Source organism: Spea bombifrons, chromosome 6 (assembly GCF_027358695.1).
Source record: "Spea bombifrons isolate aSpeBom1 chromosome 6, aSpeBom1.2.pri, whole genome shotgun sequence".
Classification (NCBI taxonomy): domain Eukaryota; kingdom Metazoa; phylum Chordata; class Amphibia; order Anura; family Pelobatidae; genus Spea; species Spea bombifrons.
Window position 1 is genome coordinate 3,444,944 of NC_071092.1, and position 27,905 is coordinate 3,472,848.

The 27,905-nt window shown below is 39.4% G+C and overlaps 1 protein-coding gene across 11 annotated transcripts in view; it reads right to left on the minus strand.

Annotated features, from left to right (window-relative positions):
* Window positions 1–27,905, minus strand: part of MAGI1 (membrane associated guanylate kinase, WW and PDZ domain containing 1) — a 151,132-nt gene that overhangs the window by 81,492 nt on the left and 41,735 nt on the right. For all 11 annotated transcript variants that reach the window (XM_053469577.1, XM_053469574.1, XM_053469576.1 and 8 more), the window contains exon 2: window positions 1,151–1,267. In XM_053469577.1, the coding sequence (XP_053325552.1) occupies window positions 1,151–1,267 (117 nt within the window). The remainder of the gene's footprint in view (window positions 1–1,150; window positions 1,268–27,905) is intronic.

Genomic DNA, 27,905 nt, shown 5'->3' on the forward strand with positions numbered 1-27,905 from the left:
AGATGAAGATAATGTTTGTAAACCATAATAAACCAACAAAAATTGAGTACTTAAATTTTATGTTCTGTATCTCCGGCAAGATATATATATTTTATTATTTTCTTACAAATCGTTTAGGACAAGCGCTACGGAAACAGAGAGCCGTGTTCTCATTCCCTCAATTTAAGCTTCAAACAGATAACTTTCTATTGGATCCTGTATCGCACGCCGTCTTTTCTGTTAAAAACCCACCATCTCGATAATAATAGATTCCCTGCTGCGGAAGGTTCCTAATAAATCCGGACTATAAATTCAAAGCAGTTTCACCAATTGGGCTTTGTTAAGAACATTGTGTTACAAAAAGAAATTCTATGGCGTATCTATCGTGATGAGATGAATATACTCCATTCTGGCTTCTGTTAGCGGAGTATCAACTATTATTTCTTAGCTTTGTAGTCTTAAGTAAGATGACACTAAATGAACAGCCTGGATCAATTATATTTTTTAATGGATCTCCAAGTTCTACTCTGCTAAGACAAGCATATAATAGATGGAGCCCTGTGACCACAGTGATCCAGTGATGAGGCACTATTGGTGTTTTTTTGAGTAGACGTTGGGTGAAGCTTTGGGTGAGGAAGGAGATAAAAGTAGCGTAAAAACCTAGGTAGGGTAGAGATCCAATGCAATTGTCCCTGATGATTATAGCATCATGGAGAGGAATGGAATTGGGTGATAAGACTTGTCTAGCACATAGATGGTGGAGAAACCTACCGAGACTATCATCTGCCATTAAAAGCTTGGACAACATCCTACTAACTGACCTGGTACGCTTATGATCCCAAAATCATAAGATTTAAGAAAAGTACTTATTTAACTCAACTAATTCTGCATTTTTTTTACTTCTCTTGCTTTCCTTAGGCCGCTTGTCAACGGACTTTGCTCACCGTGACAAAATGTCATTGTTCATTCTAATTAAGCTGTGTAATTGGTCATCAATGATAAGTTCTCAGGTAGTCTTCATGGCCCACCGGAGAGAGTTAAATTAGTCCTTTAAAACAACAGCTATTTGGCGACTAAACAACAAATAATATATAGCGGGCTTTTAGCAACACTGAATGCCTGCGTCCGAGGCCCACGGAATTTAAATAAGACGCTCAGATCCGTTACTTACAAGGCACCGCATGGCGATAAAGATTATCTCGGATAATTTGTTGTAGTTCGTGGTCTGGAGATGCTTTCTGGAACCTTTGGTTCAGGTAATGTCTCAGATCCTTGTTTAGTCGGCTTCCTGCACACAAAAAAAAGAAGATAAAAACAGCATTTTAAGTCACATATTTTCTTTTTGCATTTCCAAGGCATGGTGAACATTATCAGTACGAGCAATATTTACTTTTACAGCAAACCCAGAACGTCGATATTCCTGTGTCTTTCTTGAAAGTCTACCTGGAAGCCGATCCGAGCATCCACTTGGCAATCCATCCTTTAAAGACTAAAGACTAAGGGTTGGGTTGACCCTGTGGTGAAAACCCTTTGTGTCTTCATGGAATCAAGATAACTCTAGGGAAGATCCCCCTCATTGTTTCTCAGTTGTGAAAAAGATATTGAAAGTGCCTTCACGCCCCTGACATTGATAGGACTAAAGGACAGCTGATGTTTCCTTTGGGCCAATAGAAACTAGGTGAACTATTTCCCCATGGGTGGTGACCTCCAATATGGAAGATCTAGAGTGAACTCTACTATGTCCATGAGCCCCTCACATAACAAACCCATAGCTCATGAAATGTGCCTCATCGGAGCTCATGGTCAATATCTTCATCACAACTTGACACTCACCGATCTGAGTAACCTGAACCCGGTTTGACGATAATCTCCATTGCCTAGGTGCTCGACGGGGCAGGTAGAGTTTGCAGTTGAACCACAAATATCCTATCACTAAGGAACCATGTCTATCTCATCAACGGTCCTTCATAATTTTAAAAACTAGTTAAAATTATAAAAAAAATGATGTTTCCAAACATAGCTTACGGTCGGATAAATCTCGCTCCTAGTGAGTGCCGAGCACAATGATATAATAAATAATAAATAAGGATATTAAAATATCATGACATCTGCTGAACAACTTAAAAAATATATATATATATATATATATATATATAATCTAAAATGATTGATTTACTATCGTTGCCAAGGTAAAAATAGAACATTTAAAAGTCTATTACGAACCAAAATTGGGTAAAATGTATCTTCTTAATTGGAATTTACTGGGGAAAAAGCTTTGTTGTATTTATTTTTCAGTTTTATTGGTCTAGGAGAAAGGTTTTTAAATTGCTGTTCGGGTGAAAAGCTGCCATTTGGCAGTTTGCAGCGTCAGCAAATAAACTGCCGAGCTTATGCAAAGATAATGTTCTTTTTTTTTTTTTTGTGGGTGTACATTTATAACGAGACGTTTTCCGCGATGACACGAAAGTTGTGTCGAGCAATTAAGAGGAAATTAGTTTATCCAGTTAACATCGATTTCCCCAAACGAAATAAAAATCCGACCATATTCCAAGTGGCTAATAACTCCCCGACTCGCAATAAAGGAGCAGTTTTAGAAGAAATATTCAATCTTAATTCGGGATATAAACACAGCCCCGTTTAATAACTCGCGCTAACAAGAAAAGGGTCGCGGATTCCACGTCAATGAATCCATCATATTTTAAGTGATTTGAGATCGGTATCTCCCATAATGGAGAAAATGTTCAGCATCCTTCTGGTGCCGAAAAGATTGATGCGAAACGCGTCAGTTAAAGCGTTCATGATTTAAGCAGCCCTTTTAAAATCTTAAGCTCTCTGTTTTAATGGCGCCATAAACACCTCTTAATAAATGGTTTCTAATGACCGTCATGTCTTATCTTTATTTGTCCTTGGAAACAGTAATAAATATTTTATGTTAAGTTTGCATTGGTTCATGTGTTTTATTGCACGGTTCGGATTCATGTTTCCAAGACATTTTAAGACCTCAATAATTTTTCTCAAGCGTGGCAGATACTACAGTCAACTTTTAACCAATATACAATAAAAAAAGTCATGTTCAGGCCCAGACTGGCCATCTGGCACACCATGCAAACGCCTAGTGGGCCACTGGCCGACAGCATCACACACTCACCGGATCTGCTACCCGCGGCCAGCAGCTGGACATGCGTGAGCCAACATCTGTAGCATGTGGCCACGTCTACCTAGCCATCAGAGCCACTTATACAACCAGGCGGCCACTTGCCTTAAAGTGCCAGGGCCGTCTCATCATTGCCAGTCCGGCCCTGGTTCTGTTTCTTCCATATATCGATCCTTTTGTCTTTGTAGGTCATTGTGTGTCTACGTCAACACACTTTAGAAGATGCCGGAGAGGAACCAGAGCAGAATGCGTTGAAAAAATTGGGACGTTCCGGTCAATCTACACCCTCTGGTCTCGTAAAATGTGACCCGTCACCCATATGCACGCTAAAAATCCTGTTCCGGAAGCATCTGCCGGTTTCCCCCGTAAACCCTTACTTGTGCAAAGGTTTTAGCGAGCTTCCATAAAACCATGCTTTTACGATGATTAAACATCTATTTTAATAATGGATTCTGACTGCCCTTGCTGCAACCTTTGTGCGGCGTCACACAACATTGTCATTACAATATGGCGTTAACTGCAAACAATTAATATCAGACCACATCGTCTGCAAGCTAATTAATTTGATACGTTAGTCCTTCCAAGTACCCGTATTTACCTTCCTGTTAAAAGTATACGGAACAAATAAATGGTCTATAAAAGTTCTCAAATATTTCTGTGTTGCGTAATCTATTCACATATAATCAGAGTCTTTTAATTGAGAGTTTACAATTTGTGACCTTAATGGTATTCAGTGAAACACTTTGTGGAAATGACCTTAGTAAAATATAAGTCAAATTATGGAAATCTGTCCTTCTCGGTGTAATTGGGCGAAACTGATGCCTTGCGGAATTAGGGAAGCGTTGTCAGAAACGCGCGTTTATTTTCCGTGTTTGCTGAGTAGATGGATTTTAATGTATAATTACCGTGAGATAATAAACCTACATTTTAACATATATCGGTGAATTGGCTTCTTGTACTAGGATATATATTTTAGCAAGCTTGAGAGAACATGGCTCTGTAAAAAAAATCAATGTTGTTGACTTTATCTTGAAAGTAAGGACGCTACAAAGAAATTATGAAGATTATATTTTTGTTTCACTGTATATTTTATCAGTTTGAATAAATTTGGGTTTACAGAGTTTTTGCAGTTACTGATAATTTACAAATTTTACATCTCACAAAGCTAGCATGACCCTCACAAATTTTATACAATGTAATGTGCGCTAGCAGAAACAGCAGCAGTTTAAGTAAAAAGGATGCAACAATGTATTCTTTAGAAGGAACGTATGGCAACAGAATCAAGCTGCATGTATGGGTCAAAAATTATTACTTGCAATTCCAGATCCAGCCTCACGGGGGAGCATGTGATAAAAAACACCCATAATTTAGACATTGATTCTCCTCTCTAATCCTGGTTTGAACTATAAACTTATTTTTAACAGAAAGAAGCTTATTTGTCACAATTATTTCTAAAAGGTGTAAAAAGTTTTGAAATTTGGGGTTCTTGACCATGCACAGTGTAAATATGACTACTATCTCATTGGCGGTGGGGCAATTTGACATATGTGACACTGAAATGATTACCCCATACCCATCCCACCCTCAATCAGCTGATCCCAGTTGCTTTGTTACTTTTTATGACATTTTGTGCTACTTCATCTATTTCTACTCAATTCTAGCTTCCAGCTGCTTTACAAGAGTGATTAGAAGTAATTGGGCAATAAAAACCATCAATAATTAGGACACTCACTGGCCATATGGCAAGACTGTCAAAGGAAAGTGATTTATGTAAGTCAAGTCCTGCACATCTGCCACAGCTCGGATTCCATGCTTGATTTGCCCAAAAGGTCAAAGTGATGACTACAGCAGTGGTGACTTGCCCAATGTACGGGGATACTAGAAGGCTACTATAATATGGATGCTTCCCAGACCCACAACCCAACAACCGGGTAAGTAAGTGAAAGAGGAAAATGTCTGATAAACATTACTACCATCCACCAGCGTTTGACGAAAACGTCTTTTTTAGCTGTGGGAGCGTTTCCTGAAATCTTATGACTTATGCCAAACCACTCAGAGAACACCGCCACATGCCTCATTAGAGCAGAAATATTGTGTGTCTACTTGCTGAAACCACAAAACAAGCAATAACTTTGTCTATGCCTTGTGTCTACTATCTGCTACAATATCACCACCACATTCTGAATGTGTTTGCTAACAATGAAGGGAATCGGGGGTCTGAGCCACCATCAGATAAGCTCCCTAGGCAGCAGCCTATATGGCCCTTGAATATTTTCTCTACCAAGGATCGATCTTGATTATTATAGGAAGGGAAGGTTAGCACCACACAGTGTTGACTTTCATCTGACAATCCCAATTCCTTTGGGGGACAACGTGCCAAGGACTGGAAGGAAGATTATCAGTGTTCCTGTAACCCAGTTTGTGATTCCCATGTCCTCATCAGCATTTACTAGACCTTGGCGCTCATGGGACATACCATATACCACTTTGCGTGGCCTGCTGCCCATCAACTGGACAATAATGCCTTAATGAATCAATTAAGTTGACTTTTAAGACAACACCGCAGCCAATAGAAAGAGGAGTTCACAAACTGAAGTGGCGAGTAGAGCTTCGTTGCTCAGTGTTTAAGTTTGAACGAGCAGAAATACAAGTAAAGTAATATTTTAAATAGTTATTTTTTAAGCTATGCAAATATATTTTAACTTTTTTTATTTTTATTTTTTTTTTTTTTTTTTTTTAGGCAGAAAGGTCAACAAGTGAAGAATTAAAAGTTGCAAATTAATGCGAGATTTTAACATCCGAGGGTATTTTTCTTTACTGTAATCAGTCGGGTTTTTCTTTTTCCATCCTACATTTATTGCCTTTTCGTGTTTTGCCACTTGTATAATTCTCCCACTTGCTAGTAAATTACCAACTTTACACCTACATTACTACTGAAAAACCTTATAAACGATGTCACAACCTTTAGCAGCAATTGAAATGTAAAGTTTTAAACAGTTTATTATAATACTTGAGAAGTTCCAGAAACTAAGAGAGTTGAAGAAATTATGCTAGAATATGTGAAATAATTTCAAATGATTTCCTACCATCTGTCCCAAGGGTACCTCTTTCCTCCCTGATGCCCCTCTTTCCTCCCCTGATGCCCCTCTTTTCTATTGATCAGAATGTTTGCTGGGTATGAGGGTATCACAGGGTTCTACAGCCCTAAAAGCCCCAATAAAGTGCATAGAAACAGCAGGAAATTGTGTTATAAATTAAATTATTGTCTAAACACTTTACTCGATTATATATCAATAGGTCATGAAGTCCCATAAAAGATCATCCTTAAGTCACTATTTAGCCACAAACCTAACCATATCCCCTAAAACTAATTTTATTAAATGGTTTCCATATATAGCGTATTTTGCCCCGATAAAGGAAGGACATACATCCCCTTTTCCTCCGTTCCTCTCTCTTCTTCTTCTTTGAAACTATGTTGCAAAGTTAGGAGCCACAACTTGATATCTTCCGTAACATTAACACCACAAATCAATACGTAAATGAGTATGTAAAACTATTGTTTGCATGTAACTCACAGGAAATAACCAATCTCTATTTCATGTCTCATAACACCTTCCATAAATGTTCTTTGAAGAGCTACATTAGCCGACAGTCATTTCAGTCTGTCTCACTCAATAAATCTCTCCCGACGCGCTGTTTCCTCCTGAATTAATTTGCCTGATATTATCCTGGTGATCTCACGAATGAAGGGAGATACTGCCATCCACCCAGGCAAAGCACTTGAGTTAAGAGGAACATTAAGGAGCTTATCACTGAATGGCTTGTGGCATAGCAGTAGTGAGTTAGTAGATAATCCCCTAAGAAGCCAAATGTTCTTACTTTAAGAGAGGACTCTCTGATGCTCAGTATTAATTCTACTGAAGACGTTTGAGCTTTCATAAGGGTCTCCATAGCTATAGTAACCTATTCTTCTAACAGTAACATTCTTCTTTTACCTGACCGGCCAAGAGACATGTTGCAATCCCATGACTTTTCTAGAGAGCTTTCTTCTAACTGGCCAACCAGAGGCCCACTGTCATGGTGCCAGAGCTCTCTTGGTTTTATAACAAGACTGAATGTACAAATTGGGGTCCAGGTTAAGGATTGTTCCTCTGTTCATTCACCAAATGTATCATATTCCTCAGAAAACGACCATTCCATAAAGACTTCAAACGTTCCACCAACGCATTTTCTCTTTATACCGCTTTTGTTGACTACTGGTTAGTAGACCGACCATGGCCAACTTTCGTTGTGGAGACCTCGCTGTAGTTTCCACTAATTCAGGTACACATAGTACACATAGGTAATTCATAGTTTTTTGACAAGGCTTCTGTTTCATCACCGGGAGATGGAGGTTATGCTACATATTTGGCAAGTAAGTCCTCCCAAGTCCTTTAAACTTTAAAGGTAGAATCTAGAGCGCTTGGAAAAATCAGCATTTCTAAGAAATGCTTCCCGATGCGTATTTCTCAAATCAAATGAAATTATAACTCAGGCTTTTCAGCAGAAAAAGAAGCTTTACTAAGCTAAACCCCACAATAATATAACTTATGTGAAAAATGAATAGCATTTATAACATGAGGTCCGCGAAACAAATGAAGAGTCAACACCGGCTTAAAAAAGTAGAACCACCAAGCGTGGAACGAAGGGGTCGGTATTTGCAGAAGAAAAGACAACAAACAAACAATATCTTATATCTTACCAGGAACGATGAAGAGCAAACCTTGAGATACAATTCTTCTGTGACTATTTGGTTACTTAGTATCACTCCCTAAATCTAAATTCCACGAGCGTTCTTAGAGCTCGCAGTCCTGACACATGACTTCGGAGACTTCAGAGACTGGGCTTACAAGGCAGAAAAGTTCAACATCTTTAAAATTCACCCTCCTTTAAGAAGGAGCCGCCGTTCTACCGGGAAGATTGACACTGAAATCTTAAAAAACACGTTGAGTTTCCGTGTAGGTGTAAACAGGTTTTTCTCTTGTAGGTAGACAGCGTGGGATCTGACATGCATTGGGCAAGGTGGAATAATCGACTGTTTGTGGCCCTCAGTTTGTGACCTGTCTGTTTTATTGAGGCAACATTTTCAGTAATGCGAGTCTACTGATAACTAATCTATTCATTTAAATCCAATGTATTACTTGCTCTGCTGGCAGTGTTATTATTATTGACGGAATAAAATCAATAAAACATATAAAAAACATATCTGGGTATATCAGTGGTGGGAAGAAAGAAGGACAGTACATATGAAGTCATACTCGCATCCGTAGGCACTCTCTGGGTTTGACCCGGAGTCTCTGGGTGAGGTCCAGCTTTCCCCGGGTCTCCGAGTCAGTTTTTTTCTATGGGTAAGGGAGCGGAGTATGACCACCGTTTATGCTTTTTTTTGTACATCCCTTGGTATGGCTTTGTATAAAAACTTTCATCTTGATTTTTTTTTTAAAATACATACAATTATATTGGAACTTATTTTTTTCTATGAATCCTTTATTTCTCCTTCGCATAGCCGGTGTCTAGGAGATGGGTATAAATCTCGTCTTGAACACCGCATTGTGCCTCATTGCTTTTTATTGCACTCATTCCTAATTGCCTGGAAAGGACTGACGACTGACACGTAACAGACTCTTCAGGGGAATAATATTTATATCGGCCAATGAGGTTTAAAGCTTCATCCTACACGTCACCATAGATACCAGCTCCAAATGACCATTAGCTTTGTGTTACATTTTAATTCCATATAACGTTTATACTTTTCAAATATTTTTTGGGCTATAAAATAATTTTGTCTATAACCCATATTTTGGAGCTATTCCGGAAACTAGCAAAGGGAAATATGTGGGATATCTGCGGACTGCAAGGGGGAGACCCCAATAACCTGTACCTAAATCTGCTTCTTAAAACGTGATATAATATTTATACATTTTGATATTTATTTTTCAACCTAACAGAATTAATGAAATAAAAGCGATGATTGTAACCGCAGCTGATGTCAGAAACATTATATTTCCTTATGTACTCTGGGGGATCCTTTCTCATGAAAATGCGCGTACTTATTTTTATTTACTTTATATTTATAGATGTTTTTGCATTAGCAGGGATTTTTTTATGGACCTTTTCTCTTTGATGTCTTTTATTGGGCAAAAGTTCTTAAAGTTCCTGGTGTGTTTTGTGTTTACCTTTCACGTAAATAGCATTATATAGCTATATATACATATACTATACTATATAAAGCCTATAAACTTATATATACACAACCAAAGATATAAAGGGGGGGAAAAAAGAGCGTCGGATATTTCTTTTTTAAGTACATTTTCACATGCAGGCATTCCCTTCGCAAACAAGCAAACACAATGTTTCTGTTGTTTAAATGACTCATTGCCACCTCCTCCCGGCACATATGGCTATTATTTCTATATTTTGACAACAGTTTGTAGGGTGTGATTATATATTAACCCCTTAAGGACAATGGGCGGTCCCTAAACTCATTGAAAACAATGCACTTTGAGCCCGTACATGTACGGGCTTTGTCATTAAGGGGTTAAACCTTCGCTCCGGTAACTGGGAGGAGGCCCCTCCAAACAATAAAACCTGATTGAGCTCGGCAGGTTTTTTTACTACGAGCTCAAACAGGACTTTTTAATGAATGAAGGATGACACACATCGTATATTATATAAGTTCCGTTGTTCTAGAACGTCTCAACGCCAGACCAAGCCTAGAATGAATTGTACTTTTTTAGCATGTAAGACGCACCTGATAAAATGGCCCACTCAACATTTAAACCCCAAAGGATTGGGTATTTGTTCTGGCTCTGGGGTTCTATTTGGACATTGTGGGGTTTTATGGAGCATTTTCTTAAGTAAATACAAGTTCGGTGTCCCAGGAAATCCAATAATTCAAGGAAAATATCAGTTTCATATCAAATATCAAATATTACACATACCTGGGAACTTCCCAGCTCGGGAAACACGGAGTAAGCACCGAGGTGCGAAACGCGTCAGGCAATTTTGCTTGTTTTGATACGATACATAACGCACAATCCAAACGAGTAAAATGGCTTTGACGCGGTGCGGATCTAAAAGTAAAGCCTTCACAGGAATTTCTGGAGTCACGTGGTTTTAAATGTGTCGGATTTTATAGTCTAGAAGAATATCTACTAATACGGGAAGAGGTATCAATGCAAACAGAAAATGTAAATTATTAGAATTTCTGTAAATAGCCAGCTTCCTCTTCAAAAACAAAACCATTCTAATATATATATATTTTTTTTAACCATAGCTTTTTTTTTTTAAGTCCTGCTATTTAAATAAAACATATAAATCAAGCAATATATACAAAAAAAAACTACTTTTGGCTGACACTGACAATTTTGTCGATTGGAAAGATAAACCCCCAAAATGAGTTCCATGTTCGAGATGTTGACTGGCATCATGCAATATAACACAAAGTCTCTCTAAATGTTCTCCATCCCTCCAGTGTTTCTGTTATTGCATGATACGGATCTTTATAACACTCTCGAGAATATATTTTTTTTTGTTTTCTATTATAAGGACATTTTGTATTAGAAAATTTTATAACGCTACCACATTTTAAAACACTTTACATGATAAAATGAGGTTGCCAATCAATCATACAAACTAATGTTATGATGGCTTTTGTATAAAAGCATTTAGGGTATTAGATTCAAAAATGTGCCGTATTTAAGCAAACATTATTATTATTCTTGAGCATAACCCCCCAGTGCTGCTGTATACAGTAATAACCCCCAGCGCTGTATACAGTAATATAACCCCCAGCGCTGTATACAGTAATATAACCCCCCAGCACTGTATACAGTAATATAACCCCCCAGCACTGTATACAGTAATATAACACCCAGCACTGTATACAGTAATATAACCCCCCAGCACTGTATACAGTAATATAACCCCCAGCACTGTATACAGTAATATAACCCCCAGCGCTGTATACAGTAATATAAACCCCCAGCGCTGTATACAGTAATATAACTCCCCAGCACTGTATACAGTAATATAACCCCCAGCACTGTATACAGTAATAACACCCAGCGCTGTATACAGTAATAACCCCCCCAGTGCTGTATACAGTAATATAACCCCCCAGCACTGTATACAGTAATATAACCCCCAGCACTGTATACAGTAATATAACCCCCCAGCGCTGTATACAGTAATATAACCCCCCAGCGCTGTATACAGTAATATAACCCCCAGCGCTGTATACAGTAATATAACCCCCCAGCGCTGTATACAGTAATAACCCCCAGCGCTGTATACAGTAATATAACCCCCCAGCGCTGTATACAGTAATATAACCCCCAGCGCTGTATACAGTAATATAACCCCAGCCCTGTATACAGTAATATAACCCCCAGCCCTGTATACAGTAATATAACCCCCAGCACTGTATACAGTAATATAACCCCCCGCGCTGTATACAGTAATATAACCCCCGCGCTGTATACAGTAATATAACCTCCAGCGCTGTATACAGTAATATAACCCCCAGCACTGTATACAGTAATATAACCTCCAGCGCTGTATACAGTAATATAACCCCCAGCGCTGTATACAATAATATAACCCCCCAGTGCTGTATACAGTAATATAACCCCCAGCGCTGTATACAGTAATATAACCCCCAGCGCTGTATACAGTAATATGTCCTTTTCTGCATCACAGGAAGTGCTCATCAGAAAGCGCGCAAAGGGAAATGGCTTCCCCCAGCCTGCAGTAACCCTGATTAAAACCTTTGCCAAATAAATTAAAGTTTACATTTTCCAGCCACTTTCACCCATTGTTACAGTATTAAAAATTAACTTATGGTGTAAGGAAACGCAGGCTCGTGTTTTTGACTCAATAATTAAGGTGTCATTGGAAATGGATACTATAAGGTACTTGTTTCGTGGATTTAATTACGAGATGACAAATTAATAATATACACTCTTACACGCAAGCTCCCTATGAGAAATCCTAATTAATAATGCCACCTGGCAGGGAAATGTTTAAATTGCTTTTATTAACATGCCTATAATTTCCATGGTGCTGGGATTTCTCCGCATTCAAAACTACTAAAAAAAAAAAGTTCTATTTAAAGGAGTATACCGTTATGGCATATCGCCCAAGATCCTTTGGGATCCTACAACATGACACTAATATTGTGGCTGACGGCATTGAAGAAGATCTGAAGGAGAACTGAATATTTTCATGGATTTGTCCAAAGCACGTGTAACATAATTATGGAAACCCACAAACAGAACAGGTTTTAATAAAGTCTAAAATCTAGCCGTTACCACCCAACATGTCCAAAGCAAGACATATTTGTTGAGGGCTTTAAAGGGGGAGGGGTCTGCTTAGAGGTGGGGCTGAGCCTTATCCAACCACCTCGCATTGTGGGAGTTGCTGTTGTGGTCTGGGCAGCTCAGCTGGACAGTGTCGGAAAATCAAGACTGTCCTCTCCAAATGGGACACTTGGGAGGTATGCGTAGCACCTGCCACTGAAGAGAATGGCTACAAAAAGAATCCATGATCTGGTATTAAAGGGGCATATTTTGGGGTAGAATAATGGGAAGTGGCTTTCTTTACCAAATAGATGGTGCAATAGATGGTAGAATTTTGGGCATAATGTTTTTCAACATTAGGAGAGTCTGGCTAAGGTTATTCGCGGCTAAGCCAGTGGGTCCCAGGGGCTTCTTTGGCCTTTAGCTTGGTTCATGCCATAATACATGGACGCCATGACACTTGTATACCCTTGAAGTGGTACTAAGCACGCATCTATCTTTGTTGGGCCTCCTGCACCTACCCCAGCAGCCGTAGTCCTTTCTACCGAGCGCTGGGAAATGACTTCATAACCCAACGCTCCGTTCAGAAGGAACGTGTACACCGTGCCAAGGAAACCGTAGTAGGCAAAGGGTTAAAACACCAGCATTGAGAAGTATAGATATATTGTTTCCTTTTTGATGATGAAAGTCAGAAAAGTTTATTTAATATGTTTCTGGCACCTTTTTTTTTTGGATTATTTCAATTACAATTTAAATCAGCCATAAATTAAACTAAATTCCATTTTATAGCGCGGTTTCTCAGAACAGATGCGGCATAATATGTAGATAAACATTTGAAGCAGTCAGAAGGCACTTAATCTTTAAGGGGATACATACAGAAAGCATCGCAAGAACTTCCATCTGCATAACACCTTATTACTGAGATTAATACCATCATATATACAGCGCGCTATCTAACGGAACAGAGCAATCACACAACTTTATAATTGCATTCTAATGGGGTGATCCGCGGGAAAATCAGTCCTCATAATTAACAGAGAACAACAATTATGTACAATTACTATAAATCAATGAAAATCCCTACCGGAATAAGTCTGCCAACGCCAACCTGAACAAGTACCGTTCTCAATAGGGTTATTTCGTAACGTTTTAATCGTAGGGTATTTCGTCGCAAACTACCTATCAAGTTGGGATACCGGAACCACCTATCTACTTTTACATTCTAGAGAAGAAAAACAATAGATCTGAACGGATTACATTAAGGAGGGCGATAAAGAGGAACCGTCTGTTCATCATAAGCTCTCGTGCCTGTTGGAAAAACAAAAGTGACCCGGAGACTCAGGGAAGCAGCGGTTCTTCCGGAGACTCCGAGTCAAACCTGGAGAGTTCCTGGGTATCGTTGTTATGAGCTGGACTAAATCGCCTTAATATCCAAAGTATATTATAAAATGTATTCATTTTTGGCACAACTATCCAGTGATCATACACTACTGCTAAAATACACGTATGATATCACTATTCATCGCTTGTTATACAGCTGCCCTGCAGTCATAGAATTTTACATACAGATACATATTGAAGATGTATAAATATGGAGTCCTAATTCATGGAACTTAATACATGATATATGACGATCGGACCATCAATGTGTTATGGTTAAAACACGCCTGCCCAAACATTCAGACCAGGACTGGCCGGGGCCATCGGGCACATTGGTGCCAATGCCGCTGGCCAACAGCAACTCATGCTTACACCAGAAGAAAGAAGTCGCTTGCAGCCGCGCATATCCAGCTGTCGGCCACACCGACGTCATCAGACGGCCACCAGACTTTAAGTGCCAGGGCAGCTCAATCATCACCTTGATTTAGACTGTATTAAGATGCAGGATACATTGTTTCCCCTATGTTCATGACTTTCTATTTAGTGGAATATCGCAAGAACTCTTGACAATGGCCATCAACAAATCGATTCCCTACATTCTACAATATGATATTTTTATAGTTCTGCTATATACAGTAAGTTACATGAACCAAATAACCATTGAGGTATACAAAAAAAAAGCATGCACAAAATAAAAGATTTAGAGACAAAATGCAATAAAAAATGATTTCCGATACTCCCCAAGCATTGATTGTTGGGGGATGGGGTGAAATAAGATTATTCACTAACTCAGCTGTATTTCGGAGGGACAGAACATCCCATTGTCTCCGAATGAAATAAAAAAGAACAGCAAATGAAATCAGTACAGAGAGGTCACACAGATATTTTTAATTTTCTTTGAGTCAGGAGACTGATTGACTCAAAAAGTAATTCAGTAAAACCGTGTTACCCGTATTTAATTATTTAAAGGAAATCTATCATCGGAATTTTGTGTAGTCTTATTGATGTTTAGATGAAATCTCCAGTGATATAGGTTAGCTTTATGTTTCAAGTAAAAAGCCGTTATATTGAATGTTGCAGTTTTTTTTTAATATAGCGGAGGATCTGGAGAATTCTAGAACACAAACCCAATCTTTCGATACGATGAATTTAATCTACCAGGCGCTGTTTCTCATATATCAACAGCGAGATCAAAGATCTAGAACTACAATGAACATACGTTTCCAGAGATACAGAGATTATTTTATGATATCACTCATAATAGCAGCATCAGAGTTTTGGTGCAAACTTACATCTGGGGTAAAAAAAAAACAACTTGGAGCGCTATTTTAGGAGAACTTCCAGCTTTTCCACGTTTTCTTGTTAAAACAGTTCTAGTTTTTGCATAATATAACACTTCAGGCAGTTAAATATTAGCTGTTCCAGGTCTGTTATCTAAACTGGGCTCCTTATCATGCTGCCTGTGGTAAACGATAGAATGGCTCAGTCTTAATCACGAGCTGGACTCTTTGAATACAGAAAGTCTATGGAGGAACAGTCTTCTTTATCATTGCCATAAAGCATCAGCTCAGTGTGGTGTCTGAGCCGGGAAAGTCACCCAAAATATCACATGACTGACAGCAACAACGGCCTTCAGGTCTGCAGATAAGAGGGAAGAAACGAGTGACTAGACGGGGGCCGAATGGGGCCGATCTGCCGGCAGATTCTTGAGCAGAGTCACACAATGCCTGAAAAAAATATCTATTTTTGTTCCTCTGCTTAACCTTGTTGGCTAACGGCTCCCACCGCAGAGCTTCATCTCCCGTAGAATGCTGTTTATCGGACAAGGTCTGAAATGTTTTCTCACCGTTCGACCCTTGTGCTGCCGCTCGATGGCCGCCAGAGGTTTAGTGCCTCTTTTAATGCATTATTGCCCTCCTTTCTCTTTCCCGTGCTCTGACACGAGCCTCATCGTCGCAGCCGTCGCCATGGAAACTGTATCCCGCATTAAAATCAACATTTTTTTTCTGTTTCCAAAGGTTTGCACACTGCCACCCACTGGGTGCTTTCATCGGAAAAACAAGAAATACAAGAAACCTGACAGTTTTTAAGACAAGGAAGTCGCTAATTAGAATAAAATCGCCTTGCGGTATGTGGGCACGATACAGAAATCCAATATTTATCCTTAAGATTTAGCTTTAATTTGTTTTTTTTTGCACTGGGGATTTTGTTTATTACTCATTTTTTATGATTCAGTCAAGACAGGGGCGGTCATTTACAAAAAAAAGTTATCCCAGTGAAAATAGGCGCCGTGATAGATCGCTTTGCTGACGTCCGAGGTTAATCTGAAGGCGGCGTCCGTTACGCGCTCATTTTCTGACGCTGTTCTGAATATTATTTTTTTTATTGTTTATCATTTGTGACAACCTTTTTTTCCAACAGTTATAGCGACGGACATTGGAGGAGCCTGGGAAGGGCGATCTGCTCCCCGTAGAGCGCAGCGGAATATAATAGTGCTGTATAAATTAATAAATAATAATAATAATAATAATACAGGATAGAAGTAAATAATTTTCTTGGTACCTCAAATTTGTTCTATAATCCTAAAAAAACTGAAAATGGTTTGAGATATTAAAGATGAAGATGATGATGATGAAGATAGAAGAAGAAGATAGAAGAAGAAAATGATGAAGAAGATAGAAGAAGAAAGTGATGATAGAAGAAGATAGAAGAAGAAAATGATGAAGAAAATGATGAAGAAGAAGAAAATGATGATGATAGAAGAAGAAGATAGAAGAAGAAAGTGACGAAGAAGAAGAAGATGATGATAGAAGAAGAAGATAGAAGAAGAAAATGATGAAGGAGATAGAAGATGATAGAAGAAGAAGAAAATGATGAATAAGAAGAAGATAGAAGAAGATAGAAGAAGAATAGTAATAATAAAGTATTATGGCTATTAATGCAGATAAAATAAAAACATTTCTTGGCACCTCAAATTTGTTGAAAAATAAAAAAAAAGCTGAAATTGTTTCAGTGATTGAATATTATTATTATTATTATTATTATTATTATTATTATTATTATTGTGTTTTTTTAAATTATAAATATTCGGATGAATCTTGTTTGTGCGAAAAGTAAATAATTATGTGAAATCTCCCCATGAGAGATTCGATTTCTCTTACTCTATAAAAGGCATTTGTTTTATTACAAATAGGAATGTTCCAATCTTCTCTGTTCCTCGCTCCAGACAGTCGAGATGAGAAATGCATTTTTAATCAAGGAAACTTCGGGGCGACGTGAAACAACATTTATCAACTTCTCGTAATGATAGGGAAAAAAGAAAAAAAAAATGGCGGCCGCTTTGGCCATGAATCTAAGAGCGTTTGTTCTCACCGATGGCGGAGACCTCTTCGTGTCACTTGGGGAATGAGTCACGTATTACATTTCTGTCAAGCAGGAGACGCGGGGTAGAACAATTTCATACAGCAGGTAATTGCATCGCTAAAATATTTATGCCGGCTCATTAGAACAAGATAACTAGTTCTATCAAAGGATTGCACAGATGTTAATGCAACGTGAAGAGTGTGATTAATCGCTAATAATATAAGACTTGAATTATCACCATCAGGAGTCTATAAGGGTTACGGCAGTGAAGCTTTTTTCAATTTGAGATTTTGGACAGGGTGGTCCTATTTCTTTTATTGCCAAATATGGCCACATCCTGTATGGTTGTGGGCAGAGTCATAATTAAGCTCCTCCCCATCACCGCCCATGATGTCTAGGGAAACGTTGTTCGATAGGCATGCCTGGCCTGGTTTATAGAATATCTGAAACTACATTTTGGACTCATATTACGAAAAAGAGATTTTTGTGATGTTTGTACACTTGTTGTCTAGACAGAGGCTGACAAACTGGGTCAAGCAGAGCCCTATGTCATCGTTATTGCTGTTGGACTCTTCTCCCTTGTACCCGTCCTGATCCTTTGGGATGGTGGTCCAGTGGAAAGAGCAGGGAGAGAGGTGCCAAGGTTTGGTGGTCACTGGCCTCATACTCACAAGATCTGCCCCACCAGTGGCTTCTGCCCTTATGTTATCAGGTAGATCCAACGTCAGGCAGATTTATTGAGACAAAAAACTACGTTTCGACCTCACAATGAGGTCTTTTAAGTTATCAGGTGGCCACTGACCTTACGATACCAGGGCCGCTTTGTCATGACCAGTCCGCCCCTGGAGTTGACACTGGTGAAGAGAGGGACCCCAAGAGGCAGATCAGGTGACCCTCTCTATGGATCTTGGGGCCTATTTCAGATATGCAGCCTGCATCCCCCCACAAGAAAGGATCACCCCAAGAAAATAACAGATTTTTTTGGGTTATGACCGTTACCAAGTTTCTAATAAATTGGGAGATTTAGAACGAAATAAACTTGCGGTGTTAATTTAATCTTTCACTCCGTGCTATCAATCAAAATTTAATCTGCTTCGAGCTGAAACATTAGTATTGCAGAACGGTAATCAGTCTGCCTAATAGCAAATCTAACTTTTCTGCTTATTAAGTAGGGTATAAAGTTTCATGCACTAACTTTACAGCTTAAAATGCTAGCGGCTCTGATGGCATTAAAAGGAGGGTAAAAAAAAAAAAAGCTTATATCCCAAATTAAAAACAAGGAGTTTGGAAAATGGCGTTTATGGTGTTTTGTAGAAAAATGCGCTATTCCTGCTTTATTAAAATATTGAGTGTAGTTTCTGTGATATGCGATGGAATCTGGAATCTTGATGTACATGACTTATAAGATATTATATTAATATTATTTTAAAATGTATCTTTCTTTTGTTACAATGTTAAAAATAATAAAATAATAATAATAATAATAATAATAAATAAATATATATATATATATATATATATATATATATATATATATATATATACTGAGTGGTTGTGTGCATAAGTTACACTGAAACAGCGGGAGGATCCTGTTCACAAAAGCTTACAATCTAATTAAAAGACAGATGTGATTTGTTTTTAGTGTCCTGCAGTGAATTTGCCCCCCGGAGGTGTGAAATAACATTGGGGGAGGGTATTTGATGTTAAAGTGTTGTCTGGGACACATCTCCTTGCTGTTAATTATCTTTGATTTTTTTTTATTATTATTTACTTTGACAGCTGCATGTGTCGCCCATCATTATGTTTTTTTTAGCAGTTTGGTAAAAGGGAAATGTGATAAAATCTACAGTTCTAAAGGTATTATCTGCTTTCCCGTGGCACATGGCTACTAACTATGAACTTCAAATGCTCCATCTGGCAGGGTTGATTTAAAAAATAGCATATAGTATTTAACATTAATTAAGGCTGTGATTAAAATGAAATAGGATAATAAATATATTCCATGGTGTTGTTTCACGTATTGAATAATCTAACATATCAAGCAAAAATATCATTAACAGATCTGTTTATTGTTTCCACCCCCCCTAAGGTTTAATTACACAGAAACAACACAGAAACCTTTTATTTATTTATTTATTTATTGACAGATTCTATGGCAACAACCAAACAGAGTTGGTTTTGTCTCACAATTGTGTGCCAAGAAAAAAAATATATTAACAAGGCCAAAAAAAAGCATGTATAAAGATTTATGGGAAGAGTTTGGGAAATCATTAATAAACGATGTTTCTAATTCTGCACTTAGTCACAAAAAAAAATAAAAGTAAGTGGAACAGAACCTTTAAAATTAAGTATAGGAATTTTTGCAGCAAGGATAGTTCAGGCACAACAAATATATATTATAATAAAATTAAACAGATTATATTATTAGAAACAGAGTTTAATGGCATGTCGGCCCCATTCGGCCCCCGTCTAGTCGCCCGTTTTTCCTGCTGTAAAGACTCAAACCTTAATCAGTCGTTGGTCTCGTCTTAGATTCAGGAGCCATATGCCTATATGTATTACTGTATTACCCTCTACCACTTCTGCTGGGAGTATGTTCCACTTATCTACCACCCTCTTGGTAACAAAAAAGGAAATCTAAACGTTTAAAAGGAGAGATGCTTTGTAAACAAAATAAAAATCAGTCTCCAGTATCGTGAAGAGCATACAACCACACCATTAAATCTGGCCAGGTATCGCACAGGTATGGCCGACAGCTTGGACCATCTGTCGGTATGTATATATATATGGTGGTCGTTCTAGAAAAACACGTGTGCGGTTTGGTTGGATTGAAGAAAGATTAAGGATGTGGCTCCAAGAGATGGCTGTTAGCACTCCAGAGGGGCTCGTTCCTTTCAGTTACACAGACTGTAGGATATGTTGTATTTTTTTTTTCTTCTTTTCCTTGACTCCGTGATTTAGAGGAAGGAATGGGTCTGAAAGCTCAGCAGGATTTCGGAAGAGGTGAAGAGAGCGAGGCTTTGACCAATATCTCAGAGAATTGGGTCATACATTTTCAGAGCCTGCCGAAAGAAAGCAGCTGTTCCGTCTAGAACACAAATTTCGTCAAAACGCTGACACCTCGGGTTTATAACCGTCAAGCCACCGAGCGCCAAAAAGAAACATTTTGAGGATTTCACGGTTTGCGCTGAAATATTAGTATTATTATTGTTGTCACAGGATAGAAATAACCGGCCCCGAAAGGGGGGGGGGGATATCCTTTCGACATCAAGCAGCATGGATACAGTTTGGAATGTTACATAAAAGGAGCTTTATTTCCCAAGGTGGTCGAAGCAGTATATTTAAGACGCGTTGATATGGATGATATCACATCTTATCACAGTGATGTCAGATACACGTTATTCGGAGACCTCGCTATTAAAAGAGGTCTTCGTTTGAGGCCATAAAGCGTGACATCTTCTCCACAACTGCAACATCATCATCATAAATGGAGATTTCATCCGATACAGAGCTAACCCACCTGACTCAATCCGTCTTCCTTCATCCGGATTTTAATATCCAGAAGTTATATCGGTAGCAGAAATTACGGGCAAGGATCCAAATCTTCCACGCTTTTCGACTAATAAATGCGTATACCAAGAATTTTCACACATAAATTACTGCTTCTGACTTATTGAGGCCAATGATTATTGAGCAGAGATTAATGAGATATTTCTTTTTTCTTTTCTTTGAGGGTTTTTTTAAGTCCTGTTTGCCAACTTGGCCACATTAAAGCCGGAAGGAAGAATTCTTATTTATGAAATGAGAGATCATCGTCCAATAGATAGTAAAGGTCACAGTGACCTGCAGATCCAGGGGGCGTGGCAGCCCCTCTGCCCAATAACATGACGCCAATCGTTCTATTGGTCGATCAGGAGCCCTATAGCGCGACTGCCGAATCGGCTTGTTGAAAGAGCGATCGCTGACTATTTACACTATGGAGGGCCTTCCCGAGTCAGCACAGCCTCTACAGTTTACTTCTACCCGGTGCTGTGTACCGGCAGGGCAGGGTCCTCTTCTCCGGTACTGATAATTCTTAGCATGCGATAATATCTTTGACTATTTGTTATTGTGAGTTAGTTATTCAATAAAACAGGGCAACCAAGGCAGCCACCATCAAGGACATAAACCAAGTTGTTGGGAGTGTTGGGAGGAATTCAAAGCTGTTGGCAGCTATGCAAAGAGTACGAGACATAGCTAATATTATTTTGGCAGCCAATTAGTTAACGCCGCGTCCTGTACCATGGAACAGAAAGGGTTACAGTGGACTTGCTTTCGGAAGACAGTGAGACAAAGGATTCGGTTACTATGGCAACAGCCACATATTGTACAAAGCTCCGAGAATAGATTTTTTTTGTAGCTTGATATGGTAACGATAGTGTTTTGAGAATCTGTAGGCAGAATAATTCCTAACCCCACTTAACGTGTAATAGCTACCAATTAACTATCGATCGGCTACTGTTTTACATAAGTGTAAAATTTATACCCAAAGGGCAACGTGTATAAACTCTCAGCCCCCGAACTGACAAACGGAAGGCCTTCTTTAGCCTTCATAAACATCTCATTGTAATTGCCTCCTTCTTCTAAAATATGAATCGGGGTAAAAGGATAAGATCAGCCTGCACCTCGGGGGGCACCATAGGCAGTAGGGTCCCAGCTGCCCCTCCATGGCCGCCATGCTTGCTGCAGAGTGCTGGGATAAGACGTCAAATCCTAACACTCTGTGACTTCAAGCAGTCTACGGAGTCTTTGCCAATGTAAATTGGACGGTTGGGGAGATGCCCCATTCAGGAGCGGCACACCGGGGACCTGCCACCCAACCCGGCCTAGGCCAGGATACCTGGCTGCCCAAGCTTAGACCTTTACAAAATAAAGGTGGTCATGGTGACTGTACCAGCACCTAGATGGCTTACATGTCCCACAACAGGACATTTAATTACACCAGTGGCCCAAGGCACAAGCCTACGCCCCTGTGATTTACCCTCAGCCTACAAAATGGCAAAGGAAGAGATATGTGCAATATAATGCAAAGATCTTACTAGACCGCCATTGTTGGAGCCTCTCGGAGGGGGGGGGTCAAAACCTCCATTGACCAAGGCTAATTGAGCTTGATGCGGGTTTTGAGAATCCCGAATGCCAGGGTTTGTCTGTTGCTGCCTGTCTGCGTGATATCACAGCTCGCTAGCTCTTCCCCGAGGCCCTTCTCCATATAACGCGGCCGAGCTGATTAAACCTCTCTGTGTCTCCAGACAAGAGGCATCAAGAACTCGTTGTGAGATTTTCCCTGTTACCCTCCTCTTAAAACAACCTGACTTGGCAGCTGTCAGGGGAAAGAAAAACCAGAAAGGATAACATATCCAACGCAGAAAAGTCTCGCTTATCAAACTGCCGGGACCAATACAAACTCTTTAGCCGCAACTGTAGCCTATGAATTGGTACTTTTCAAATTATTTGATAGTAGGGGTCATGGTTTTTTATTGGGACCCATTTACTCACGTCCTTCATTCACAAACCAGGGGGGCAAATTTAAAAAATTAAATAAAAAACAAAATAAAATAAAAAAATGACATGGAAAATAGCCTCTAAATCTTGTGATTAACAAAGGTAGTATGATTGAAACAAAGGTGAGGAGAACTAATCTTCTGGATGAAAGTGTTCGGTTAACACGAATCTGAATATGTCTGGCTTGGAGGACAGAAGAGGGAGATGGGATAGGGATGGAAACATTTAAATACAAAAAAGGGATTTAACAAAGTACAGGAGGGAAGTTTATTTCAATGGAGGATAAATATTAGAATAAGAGGTTATAATCTAAAACTACAGGCTCAGATGGAATGTAAGTAAGGTTTACATTACTTAGAGGGTTGTAGATAAGTGGAATAGCCTCCCAGCCGAGGTGGTAAAGGCTAACACAGTGCAGGAATGTAAACATGCATGGGATCGGCATATGGCTCCTGAATTTAAGACGAGACCAACGACTGATTAAGGTTTGAGTCTTTACAGCAGGAGAAACGTGAAGACCAGAATAGTGTTTTTGAAACAAAATCTACCTTTTTGTATAACCCAAACATCAAAGAATGCACTTTAAAGAGATCTCCCAATATAAAGCTGTAGGTCGCCATCTAGTGATTCGTTTTATCACTCGTAACATTTTTATTTCCAGGAAGCTATTATATCACAAAATGTCTATCTTAATCAATGAAATTTGCAGAATTCTTATGTTTTTATTTATCAATGCAAAGCCATGGTGTGTTAAATTAAAATGGTGTTATTAAACAAAAAAAAAGGTTACAGCTGTTAGTGACTCTGGGGCGCAAAATGCATTGTCGGGGTCCGAAGGGCATATGGCCAACGTAAACTTTAATCAAACGATCACATTAAGGTCATTAGCGGTATTCTGTAAACAATCACCCATGGCCTCTTCTGGTTTGTTTAACTAAGTCAAACGCAACGGCGACCAATGAGCATCTCCACTTTTAATAGATATTGATCAAAATGTGCAATTGTTAATGACTTGTTAATGGGGTTTTATTGACCTGGGCACATTTTATAAAAGATGGCTATCTTTAGTATTACCCAATGCCCATCAAAACCGCTGGATGTTACAGAGATCTATTATCTACATAATAGACATGCGCAGCATCTGTGTTTTGGTGAAGGAGAACATCTCCAGGAACGTCAAGAGATACCACAGAATCCATGGACCTATCAGGGTCCCTTTATGGTTATTGATGTTCAGTGGAACCTTCTCTTCCACTTTTAGGTTCACTGTTCTTCCAACATTGACTACGTGACCTATTCACTTAAGTGTCAGAAAGCCCATTTGCCTCCAGTGGTGGTGGAGAAGGAGCATCTCCAGTATTTTGTTCCGACCAACCAGACTCCAACCCCCTTGACCACTTGGTATCAACTTAGTACATCAAAAGCTTTAGTATTTTTTTAATCAGCATCCAACGTGCCGTTTCATTGATTTATGATTCTTACGCAATTTGTCACAAAAATGTCAATATCAGCAAATTTACGGAATGCCCAAGGTCACAGAGCTACCGACTTCAGAGGTTACATGTTTATTGCCCTTCCCTGGAGTAATCCCATTATTCATGAGGATGCTTTTATTGTTACGCCATTTCTGTATCTTCTTTGTTTGATACAATAGGAGACACAAGGTGTGTTCAGCTTTATCTGCATTATGGCTTCGCCTGGACATCAGTAGGCAGGAGACCTGTAGAGAGGACGATGGCCAACTATCTACCATTTAGATATGAGACATCTAAATGCTTCTAAAAAGAATGTTTTAAAAAAAATTCCCTTTTTATGGGAATCTTCCAGTAGAAAGCAGAGATCTTTTTTCGAAATTCCAGTTTTCTTCCAATAGAAGGTTTCATTCTTCAAGAAACAAAATAAAAATGAACATACCTTCTTCTAAAGCATTTTCTGCGAACACTAAATGTTTCAGTGCGCTATTGTTTATATAATTGTTTGGTTTTTATAACCCGCCAACCCATTAAGCAGAACTGGAATGCCATGGAGAAACTATTCCACGCACTGGCCAGCGTTCATCGTGTCAACCAGAAGTTATTATTCTCTGCCATCCAGAATGGTCTGTGCATAACGAAGCACTGCATGGTCACGGAAGGTCACTTGGAATGCCAGCTGGTACAAATATTTTATATTCCTGGACCTCATTGAGGTTCTACAAGCTTGCCGATTACATGCAAATAACGTTCAAAGATGATTCCGAAGGCTCCTTCGTACAGATCAATCACGCTGATAGAAAGTGTCTCAAGAAACATACAAATCAATGAAAATCCCATTTGCCCCGAGTGTGCTCTACCATCTCAGATTTAAAGAAGTGTAATAATGAATGACTCAAACAGCAAGTCACCAGAATGAGCTTCCGACATGTTAAGGACGGATAATGTACAGCATTCCAGTGGTACGATTTCATTCAGTTCAGCTCTAGTTCATCCCTCCACCTAAAAAAGCCAACTTGATGTAGTGGTTTATTATGTTAGCATTAATCTTCAGTGTCAACATCTAATCCGGTCTTCCAGTTCTGTAGACAACTTCATATAATTCTGTTCTTAATTCTGTTCCTCGGGTCCCCTAGAAATGGTCTTTTTATGAGCTGGATCCTTTTTCCAGGCAGTAACTCTGTGGAATTCCATGCGTTCATGAGCAAAATACCAACTCGGGCGAAGTGGTGACGGGATATTAAAAGCTGCCCAGAATCGTAAACAATCATCCCTACGGTCAACAAGCGCTTGCAGTGAAATACAACATGTATGCATTAATGACACCTACAGAAAGACCGTCACTGTGTCTCTGCGTAGACTTATGTGGCATGCAATCCCCCCCCTCCTACGACCTGTACTCGGGTCTTTTAATCGGTATTCTTATAGCATTTGTGAGCATATTCTCAGTTCTGGTCGACTTTAGCCTGGATTCCAGGTAGTTATTCTAAGATTTCATAATATGTTTTGCTTTCACAGACAGAAATAATCTTCATGGGCTGGAGCTACCTAATTACGATGGCTGGCCGCTTCTATTCAGAGCTTGGCAGATACAATGTGTCGTTCTTCTCTTACCCACTCATCGTGGCTTGGTTTGGCTACCTGGCTTTTTAAAAGAAAAAAAGAAAACTTTTGGTATGCAGGCACTGGCGGTCTGATGACATGACCGGATGGGCCAACGAGTGCAATAAGAGCACATCCCACGTCCCTATTTTGTGACAAATGTCACCATGGCCAAAGTGCACTCGACCCAACACATGATACAAGGCGACTTGCATTCTCCAACTTGACATCTAGATCCAAAGCAATTAGTGGAGTTCTGCGTTGGCGGAAGCCATATTTCTCAGGCATCAGCAATTAGCGATGAGTATCAACAGACATCACGGGTTTAAGTGTAACACTAGCAATAATTTCAAATACAGAGTGGTATTTATCCGTTATCTTTATTAAATGACAGAAGTCTAGCTGTCTAGACCAACTCCTGCCAAAGACATTTCTGCACCTCCTCCTACTTCATTACATCCAACTGAACATAAGTCTTTACAACTACACCGAGAAAGCCACGTAATTAACCTTCTCAGACTAATGCATATTTTATGACCAGACTCTAAAGTACCTGCCCCACCGGCGGTTCTGCCTCTCTTTATTTTGTCTCTGTAGATAAGAAGGAATTATGAGCTACTGCTGATAATCAACCTCATTATTTTAAAAGGAAAAATGGTTAATGTTGGGTGTGGATTATTACAAATTATTACGGGGGGGGGGTGGAAAAACTGCATTTTGTTTCATCTTTAGAGTAGAGGCAACGGATTTTACCACCTCTAGTCATCAGTTGCATAGATTGAGGGCTCCGGAGTTTTTGGGAGGCCCTGTACATACTTGAAGCCTTCAACCGTTTGGTTCGGTTACTGTTTATTAACAAGGTGCTAACAATTCTCTGAGCCAAATAAGTCATTTTCCATCAGGGGTATCAGACTTGGTCCTGGAGAGACCAAAATCCAGCCACAGTTGAGGAATTCACTAAAATACAAACAAACAATCCACTATTTGTATCACCAATCTGGTAAATTACGTGCGCACGTGGCCACTGTCACAATTGATATGATGAACAATGATATAAATTGTTACATATGACAATAATGTGTCAAGAAGACATAAAATTGGCCTATAAACATTAGTGAAACATAACATTTAAACCAGCAAGAAGAGAAAATCTTCCACTTTTACTTTGATCCTCTTGACTTCTCCCGACGAGTCCTGAAAGACCTAACATTTCTTAACCTCGCGCCATCGTTTGATGGAGTCGCATATCAGAGAAAGGAGACGAGTCTCACAAAGCTTGCAAATTCTAAAACCATCATTTGATGAATGTAATTAAGAGCGGCCTCCTCCGCACAAACCCATGTGGTTTAAATTCTCATCTTTGCATAATTTCCACGTTGATTGTAATCATGGCAGGGTGGAGGATAAATCCTTCCTTCACAAGCTCCCCTGCGATCTCATCTGCTGCTGCCCTGCAGGAGAAGACACAGACGCAACGTCTTCGCATCTCGTACCCCGCAGTCAGACAAAAGCGCGAGCCCTGTTGGAAACCCTTAACTCTAATGGTGATTCCACATCTAAAACAACATCAATTTCAGCGCGCCACGAGGGCCCAGGAGAACGCAGACGAGGGTAATTAGAGAATATTACGCGCGAGCGTCTTATGGAAATTCCTGGCGATCGAGGAACGATAGGTACCTAATAGGTGCTTGAGGAAATGAAGCACCTGCGCAGAACCTACGGAGCGAGTCTGCCCGATTAGTTGATGGGTTCTGCTGGATGGACAAAGTCTGTAGGAACTCTCGGGATTTGACTTGGGGTCTTCAGTTGAAGCCCTCCTTCCCCAGGTCACTCCTGACTAGCCCCATCTCCATCATGAAGCCATTGCTCCAGAAGGGGCTCCAGGTAGCCTATGACTGGATGGTTATTACCAAATTTACGTTGAGCAGGTGATTTGTCATGTTGACTTGTGGTCAAAAACCAATGCCAAAAGGGGTTATAGACACCCGTTCCCAAAGCACAGATGAGCTGAATTTCACATGAATTTATTAATAACGGACACAATTTAATTAACAGACTAAATAAAAAAAAAAGGGA